Source organism: Pyrus communis, chromosome 12, assembly GCF_963583255.1.
Source record: "Pyrus communis chromosome 12, drPyrComm1.1, whole genome shotgun sequence".
Lineage (NCBI taxonomy): Eukaryota > Viridiplantae > Streptophyta > Magnoliopsida > Rosales > Rosaceae > Pyrus > Pyrus communis.
In genome coordinates this window covers 18,669,057-18,678,298 of record NC_084814.1, presented here as the reverse complement: position 1 = coordinate 18,678,298, position 9,242 = coordinate 18,669,057, and the positions used below count along the sequence as shown (strand labels likewise).

Below are 9,242 nucleotides of genomic sequence, written 5' to 3'. Positions count from 1 at the left end.
GGTTTTCTTTGTTTCAGATCTTCTTGTTTGTGAGCTTGGTAATATTATTCACCTTTGTCCATAAAAAAAATAAAATAAAATAAAAAATAAAAATCTCAGATTACGTAATTGATATTTTTCTGCAAGTGTATGTTAAAATTATATTACTAAAGACTTATATCATCAATCCACATATGTAATCATTAGGTTCATTAGGTTTCTACAGAAAATACCAAGTTTGCAATTTGGGACGATAATTTTATCGTTGAAATCTCAAAACAGTATCGTAGATTGTAGATTTGACGCTGAATCCAAATAATATAATCCAAATTAATTTTCTTAACTTCAAAGAATTCAACAAATGACTGTTTAAGAGAAAAAGAAGCTAGTTACGTCGGCTGAATGGGTACTGCCGACTACTGCTGTTCACGTAAACTAATTTCCTTCCCTAATAATTATATGCTACTTTACTTAGTAGAAAATTAAATGGAATTTGTTGGCTGTATTGAATTTTAAGTCAAGCTTAATTATTTAGACAACAACCCTTCTTGCATGATTCGGAGGATTGATTAGTTATTCAATTACAAACTTAATTATAAAGTTAATCATGTTGAGAAGTTAACTAACTATAGAACAAGACCAAGCTCGACTTAGAAAAGTCATCGGTTTATAAGATTCTCACAGTTAAGAGGGGACACTTGAAATAAATAAAATCCAGAAACAGAGAGAACGATCAAAATCTGCAAAACCATCAAAGAGATGGTTTTTCTCTCTTCAACAATTTTGTTGAGGGTGTTAAAACAATAATTTGATAATCGGAGCACTATTATCATTGAGATTCTAAATCATTTAGGTTCTGGTTTTCGTCTAAATTCGATATTGAACAGCATAACAGCATAACATGACATAACATGTTAGAATACTAACAATGTCATTCACGTACACTATAGTGTCAACAACGCCATATCCATCAACTGATGACAGTGACTCGTACGTGAGCAAATGACCCGTTAGATGAACAAGGCGTATGAAGAGACAATGAACCTTTGGGCCGATTCATGTAAACAGAAATTGTGATGGACTGTAGAAATTAGATTATTAGAAACCAGAAGGCCCATTGTCTAAAACTCTAAAGTTGTGGAAGCCGAAAACCTTTTGACTGGAAAGGAAAGGAAAGCAAAGGAAAGGAACGCAGTCCTCCTAACGCTGTAACGCAATGATTGGCACCGCTCTCCGTCTTCGTAACACCCATGCACAATAAATTTGAATCAAATTTTAGCGCTCAAATCTCATGTGCCACAGAATCCCCATTTCAAAATTATATAAAAAAGTTCTTTAATTCCTTCCAAATTTAGAAAAAAACATTAAATTCGACTCCAAAAAAAGGTCTCACTCCTCCGCCACTTCACAGTTAGCAATCGAAGCTCGCAATTCCAGAAACGAGAACATGGGTTGTGCTTCTTCTAATCTCTTCAACCACAACGACGAGTTCTCCCAACTCGGCAGCTCCGCGCTGAGCCACCACATCGTCTCGCTGACTTCCTCCACCTACGGCCTCCTTACTCTCGACCCGCCGCCGCCTGCGCCCACCACTCCGTCGACACCCCCTCCTCGATTCACTCTCGGGTCCATTTTCCCGAGCCCCTTGTCCCAGCCCAAGTCGCTCGAGTCCGAACCCAAGTCACTCTTGTCCGACCCGAGACCGCTGCCTTCCGACCCGGAAGTCATTAACTCATGGGAGCTTATGGACGGGCTTGACGCCGACAGCTTCAGATTCTCGCCGCTTCCGCCGCCCAAACCCTTCGTTTCCTTTGACCCAAAAACCCTCGATAAAGAAAACTCCAACCCGAATCGCGCAATTCTCAAATCTCCGTACGAAAGCGTCTTCCGGGTGAACAACAAGGACCCACTTGACCGGTTCGAGAAAATATGCCCGCCGGGCGGGGAAAACAAAGTCGTTGTCTACACGACGACGCTGCGAGGAGTGCGGCGGACTTTTGAGGAGTGCAACGCTGTCCGGGCAGAGATAGAAGGCCTCGGGGTGATGATTGTCGAGCGTGACGTGTCAATGGATCGCGGGTTCAGAGAAGAGTTGAGCGACTTGATGAAGGGGAAAGGGAAGGAGGCGGCGGTGCCGCCGCGGGTGTTTGTGAAGGGGAGATATATAGGCGGCTCTGAGGAGGTGCTGAAGATTTTGGAGGAGGGTTTGCTGGGTGAGATTCTTGCTGGGTGTCCAAAGAAAAAAGCTGGGTCTGTGTGTGAAGGGTGTGGGGAGGCAAGGTTCTTGCCCTGCTTCCAGTGCAATGGGAGTTCAAAGATGGTGCTGATAGTGAATGATGATGTGGCGGGGCAGCGGAAGGGGACGACGGTGGTGACGAGGTGTCCTGAGTGTAATGAGAATGGGCTGGTGCTTTGCCCAATTTGTAGCTGAATGGTGAAGAACACGAGATGCAAAGATCTCTGTTTTCGTGTCGAAATTGTGTTTAAGCATTTTCTTCTATCTTAAAGTTGGGGCTTCTTTTGAGTTTCTGATGGAAACCAAAGGCTTCTAATTCTGTACTCTACTCTATTGTTTTTATGTTGATAGTTATATAACTTATATATATCTGCTTTTGATTTGTGAAGATGTATTGATTTGCTGGTGTAGTTGTTTTCTGTGAAGTTATACTAATCTTCTGGACTGATTGGTGAGTGGTTTTCATTTGAGGGATTAGAAGAGATTAGACATGAGGGAAACTTATTCTTTCTAATCCTGCCGTTTTGTGAGGGACAAAATTCCTTAACAAGTAATCCATCTTATGCCTGTAACTTAGACAATGTTTCTTTATTTCTTCTTACAACATATTTTAAATAGAGCGAGTTATCCAATCTTAGGCACCAAACGAACACTTAAGAGTCTTCTGATAAAAGAAAAAAAAAAAATCCAAAAAACCAGTCTTCAGTTGGTACAATAAATTACAGATTCTTTGGAACTCACTTTAATCTCCGGAATTAGTCGCCTTTCGTTGAATGTGGAGAACATAGGCACACCAGTTGCATAGTTAGTGATGTCTTAGTTTCGCTTATCTTTCAGATGACTAGTCGTAACGATTTTCAGAAAATCCAGTGCGATGAATGAAAGATTTACTATGATAGTACAGGGTTAAACTAGTAGTTACCCTTCAATTGTTTGAGAACTGTTGTACCATGATAGAGTTCAACGTGGATTTGAAGAATATATGGAGAATGCTGATGCTTCTTGGCTGCCACAAGTTTGTGGCGAAGAGTCCGCTGGTTTATCAGTGGAGAAACTAAAACAGTTCTTCAGTCCAGGGAAGTACCGACCGTGAGAGAACGTACAGAATCTTTAAAACACCTTTAAACACAAACTTAGTCAATGCCGACTTGTCATTTCCCTTCTCTTCTTTTGTATTCTTCTCAAGAAAATAATTGTCCAAAAGCTTGTCCATATCTTCCCATCCAAATTATGCAAAGTGATTTAACTGGCAATCTAGCATGTTAGTGGAAGAGAGGGATCAATCTTTAATAGCACTTCCACCCCTACCAAATTGCCCAAGCAATTAGGCTATTGAGCAGGACAATTACTACCTTTACTATAACTGTTTAAGTGCATCTCCATCCCTAAATTGAATAGAACAGACTATTGGTTTAAAATATTTTTTATTATAAAATGACAAAAGATAATTTTATTTTTAATTTCAGATATGTTTTTTAACCAATTTCATCACGTCACGTGTCATTAACTAAAAGTACAATTTGATTGCCCAATAACCTAGGGTACATTCATGGGGTGGAAGTGCTCTAAGATTAGCAAGGAACGACATAAGTGGCGGAAACCTTCTAAATTAGATTGACATAAACCAGTGGTATCAAGCTTAAATTTTGCTTAGACTGCTTTGTTCTCCAGAAAAAAAAAAATATATATATCAGTTTACGGTGAGTAGGTGGAACTCCGATTGCATCATGAATGTTTACATTTGCTTGAGGAATAATGAACATATCATTCCTAAGTATAAAGTGTTTTAGAGGCCTCTACTTTTTCTGTGGAACTTTGGTCCTGAAAAGGGGTGACGTGAGTTGGCGAATATGTACTTTTCTGAAGCTTTTTCACTTTCTTTATTGTTTGAAGTTTCACCGAGGATTGAAGTGGATACCAGGAAAGGATATTTGCGTTATCTAGGGTGAATCACAATGATTGTGAAGGGGTAAAATTTGCGTGTTGAATCGGGAGTAGGCTCAAAATTTTCACATGCGACTGTTTGGTTTCAGTTGCAAGGTTTGGCAAAGTTTGGTCTGTCTTGTAACCCACTTTATCGTTAATGGTAGTAAATCTTCACGCTCAGATTTTCTCCCTCTGCATCCCTCCTCGTGTTTTTGTCCACTAATTCTCTTTTATTTATTTAGTCTAGAGGCTAAAACAAATTAAAAAGAAAAAAAGAGCATAGGAGGACAAAAGGGTATTGCTCATGTGATTTCTTTTTGTATAAGCCTACATAATCCACCAAAGGTCATAATATTAGAAAATCCTTCAATAGTTTCCACAATCAAATCCGAAACACGAAGAAAACATTTCTGAAATTGGGGGTGGTTAATATTTCCAGTTCCTATAGATGATTCTTCTGTCTGCCTAGAGAAAACCAGTAAGGAAGTTGATGAAGAAAAAGCTCCACACAAGATTAATAAGGGGTTGATTATGATGAGTCCCTTATTCTCTTTTTTGTTTATCATTTTTCTATTCTTTATTTTTTATAAGAAAATTTTGAATTTAAAAGAGAGATTTTATTGATAACGAAAAAAAGAAGTTACATTAGTTAGGAGGATATTAAAAGAAGTTACATTAGTAAAGGGCCATAAACCTTACATTTCATTATACGGAGGAGGATGTCAAAGAATGGGAAGAGCATTACATAACTTAGTCGAAATCCAAGAGAGATTGCTTGTCTAAAACTTTGCGTACATGATGACGAGAGAAAGTCCCCAACTCCCTAATCCAAGCAAAAGTAGAACAACATATACATAAAAATGAAGGGAACTTGCTCTCAAACTTCATTTTATTTCACATCTTCCAAATAGGCATTAGCAAGAAAAACCCTGCAGCCAACCAAACATTTCGAAGATGTGGAGGAAACCATTTCGACATAAAAGAGAGCTAAAAATCCGAAAACAAGCCAATAAGCGGAAGAACAATGCCAAATTGAGCATCAAATCAAAACCAAGGACGTTGTGCAAACCCATAGCTAAAAAATATGTGATCAACGGATTTAGAGTTGCGGCAACATAATCGGCAGTTAAGTGCTAAAAAATACCCCATCGTTCAGTTGATCCTCTGTTGGAAGCTTATTAAAGAGTATCCTTCAAATCAAAATAGAGCAGTAGAGCAAGATAAACGGACGTCAAATAATGAAATGTTATTTATTTATTTATAATAGTTAAGTTTTATTCTCATTTCAAAAAAATCTTGGTAGTAAAACCACAGTTAGAGAAGAATTTTCATGCAAGGGAAAAATTACTATGAAAGTATTTCAAATTAATTATAAAATATCATACGAGAAAAATTAAAATGCAAGATATTGCATGATTTGACTTAAAATACCAATCGAGATGTTTTGAGTTCAACCTCTCTTCAACATGTACAAGCAGCTTTTAATTTGAGTCTGGCCTAGCCATTATCAAGGTGTAAATATGACGTGACACTGACACTACTACACATATTGGGTCGGCACAGATTTTGAAGATTTGTATGGAACTAGTTACTGGTAATTTTTCCCATTTAATCTCAGAAAAACTAGTAGAAATTCACATGCTTCGTAGTTATTTTCATGCAAAGAAAGGGAGAGTTCTGGTCCACTGTCTGATTGAATATGTGTTTTACTTGAGCAAGTAAAATTAACCTAAACAAAAAATTGACGAAAGGAGAAACCCTACCAAACTAGTTTGACTGAGCTTACTGGGAAAATGAAGCCCCACTCTGTTTGCTTTTACCCATGAATACGAGCAGAGTTGGTGGTCTTCGAGGACTTCGAATGCATGCAAATGTAAGATGCAATATAACAACAAAACTCACATTTGGCCACATTCTCTCACTGTAAATCTCTCTCTCTCGTCCCTTAGTTGTCCATGTCACGTGAAACCATTAGATTTTCGTCAGTGAAATTTAAAGCCATTGATCAATCAAAGAAGCCCTAGCTAGGATGCTTTGGATTCTTCTTCCTACATTGAAACCTCTCCCTCTCGCCGTTGTGTCCACTCTTTCTCAAACCTTATTACTTATTGCATTGTTTTTTACAATATCTGACACCTCCCCTGCATTTTTGTTTTATAATGTTTCGCATGCCACCAAAAAAAAAAAAAAAAAAAAAAAAAAAGAACCGTCGTTTTTTACAATATATTGGAGACCTCAGAGCTCGTACTTTGATTCCTGCATTGCATGTAACCAAACAAACCCCTCTCTCTCTCTCTCTCTCTCTACCAACTTCACCTTCTTCTTTTGCCTTCCTCAGCTTAAATTCATGTGATGCTGGAAAATTTTGCTCAAACACTCAAATGGGAAAGAAGAGTGGTACTTCATGGCTGACTATAGTGAAAAGGGCGTTCAGGTCTCCCACTAAAGATTACGATCAGCCAAAAAGTAGCAGAAGAAGAGATGAACATGAACCAGAAGAGGAAGAAAAGGTAACAATATTGCATACGATTTTTTCATAAGACGATATTATAAACTATTCAAATCTATGTTTTTTTTTTTTTTTTTTTTTACCTTTTGAGTACTCAATGTTTGGTTTGTGTACAGAAGAGAGAAAAGAGAAGGTGGCTTTTCCGGAAGCCTACTCTTCATGTTCAACAATGTGAAGCAAGGACAGTGATTGTAGATGCAAGTGCGCCTGTGAATCCTGTTTTGGATGCTGAGCAACGGCATGCAATTGCTGTGGTCGCAGCAACTGCAGCTGTGGCTGAAGCAGCAGTGGCTACTGCCCAAGCGGCAGTAGAAATTGTTCGGCTCACTGGACCGAATAACTTTGCTAGAGAACACTATGCTGCTACACTCATTCAAACAGCATTCAGAGGTTACTTGGTAAGTAACTTACTAAGAGCATGTTCAAGATTGCTTAGGGAAAGGCCAAAATTACTTTTTAACAACAAATACGCTTTTGACGGCGTTTAGAAGAAAATGTTTGAAAGTGTTTGTTCAGAATGAACTCCCAAGTCCTTTTTAAGACGCACTTGGATTTTCGATAAAAATTTCAACGTAGTACTTTTAGCAAAACCGCTATGAACAAAAGTGATTCTTATCAAAGCAGTCCCAAACCAGTCCTAAAACAAAACAATAGAGCACAATATGGAGATGTGATTACTTATAGAGGTTATGGTCGTTATTTGAATTTTTTTTACATATTGCAAATGTGGTTTTTGACTGAAGGCAAGGAGAGCTCTACATGCACTCAAGGGGCTGGTAAAGCTTCAAGCTTTAGTGAGAGGTCATAACGTTAGGAAGCAAGCAAAGCTGACACTGAAATGCATGCAAGCTCTGGTTCGAGTACAAGATCAGGTTCGCAACGAAAGATCAAGGCTTTCGCATGACGCCGGTCGAAACTCCACGTTTGCTGAAACAGACCTTCACTTGTGGGAATCCAGATATCTTCGGGACATTCGTGACAGGAAGTCAATAGTATGCAGCAGCTGCTACCTCTTCACCTTTTTAGCATAATAATATGAATTTTATTTTCGTGTTTTTGCTTGATTTCGATAAAACTCGAGGGTTTTCTCAGTTACTAGTTTCCGGTGCTTGTCTAATTCCTCGTTCTTATATTCCGCTACGTCAAGCAGTCTAGGGAGAAAAGTCTTGGTGAGGACTATTGGGACGAAGGGCTTGAACCCGTATTGCATAGTAGAAAGGAAGCTGCTTTAAAACGTGAAAAGGCTCTGGCTTATGCTTTCTCTCATCAGGTTGATCAATTTTTCATCACTCAAATATATGGTTCTTTTAGTACCTGTGTGTTTGTTTTAGAAGAAAATTTTTCTCGAAATGACATGGCAGGCGTTATCCCAAGCTAATCATACAATGCCACGTCAGAAAGTTGGTGATTGGTTTAGGACACCGTCACATGCATGCATGTAAGTTTCTGTCTAACAAGCTAATGTCTTTAGTACTTTGATGACTAATTGAAGATATGGAGGCCTGGGAGGAACCCGTCTGCAGGGAATGATGCAGAGCTAGAAGAGAGAACAAGATGGCTAGAAAGATGGATGGCCACGAAGCAATTTGAGAGCAGAAACCGAGCTTCAATTGACAAAAGGGACTCCATAAAAACAGTTGAGATCGATACGAATTCAAGGCCTTCCTCATGCACATCTTCAAATGTCCCAATTTCATCGTCATTTTCGCAACATCAAAAGCAGCCGGCCTCCTACGCCATTGCTTCAGCTTCACCCCTGCACAAATCACAGTACATGAATCATCTCTCGCCTGCAACACCCTCTCCTTCAAAACCAAAAGCTCTGAAAGTGAGGACGGCGAGTCCAAGATGCCCGAAAGAGGAAAAATACTATTGTTCATCAGCTGCACACACACCAAGCTTATCAGGCACCAATGCTTATTGCAGCTTCAGGGGTGCAATGTGCCGTTCTGGAACACCAAATTACATGGCTTCTACTGAATCTGCAAAGGCCAAGGCTCGATCGCTTAGCACACCAAAAACAAGGCCTTCTACACCCGAGAGAGAAAGAGGCAGCGGTTCAGCCAAGAAGCGCCTTTTGTACCCTGTCTCGGCTGAGCCACAACAGCATGATTGTGTTGGCATTGATTGTAGTAGCTTTAGCCAGAACTTGAGAAGTCCTAGCTTCAAGAGTGTACAAAATAATGACTACTATGGGAGGGAGAACTTGTCGTCGTACGCCGATACCCTAGGGGGAGAGATTTCTCCATGTTCAACCACTGATCTGTGGTGGTTAAAGTGAGGCAAGTGATTATGAAAGTGAACCTAGTTTTTAATTTGTTGTCTGGTTTGGAACTGGAATGGAAATTTTATTATTGGTTTGGTTGGATGAGATGCTTTTTTCTCTGTTCTGTAATGTTCTAGCAATGAGAGGAGGTTTTTATCAGAAAAATTTATGATACTTCGGAGTATAGGATATTTCAGATTGTTTTAACTATTAAATCTTGACTTCCGAAATTTTCAAAAATTATAACATGAAAAATCCGAAGTATGGAGTACTTTGAAGCACCATAGAAAATTTCCTTTATCCCACATCGGTATCATTGCTTTGAC

At 39.1% G+C, this 9,242-nt stretch overlaps 2 protein-coding genes across 2 annotated transcripts; both read left to right on the top strand.

Moving 5' to 3' along the window:
- Positions 1-963: 963 nt before the first annotated feature.
- Positions 964-2,597, top strand: LOC137711497 (uncharacterized protein At5g39865-like). Its single transcript, XM_068450738.1, has one exon. It carries the CDS (start codon positions 1,427-1,429, stop codon positions 2,408-2,410), a length of 984 nt encoding a protein of 327 aa, XP_068306839.1. The 5' UTR covers positions 964-1,426; the 3' UTR covers positions 2,411-2,597.
- A 3,758-nt stretch (positions 2,598-6,355) lies between these two features.
- Positions 6,356-9,059, top strand: LOC137711015 (protein IQ-DOMAIN 17-like). Its single transcript, XM_068450206.1, has 5 exons — positions 6,356-6,651; positions 6,767-7,048; positions 7,394-7,642; positions 7,801-7,920; positions 8,143-9,059. Exons 1-5 carry the CDS (start codon positions 6,523-6,525, stop codon positions 8,929-8,931), a joined length of 1,569 nt encoding a protein of 522 aa, XP_068306307.1. The 5' UTR covers positions 6,356-6,522; the 3' UTR covers positions 8,932-9,059.
- The last annotated feature ends 183 nt before the right edge of the window (positions 9,060-9,242 follow it).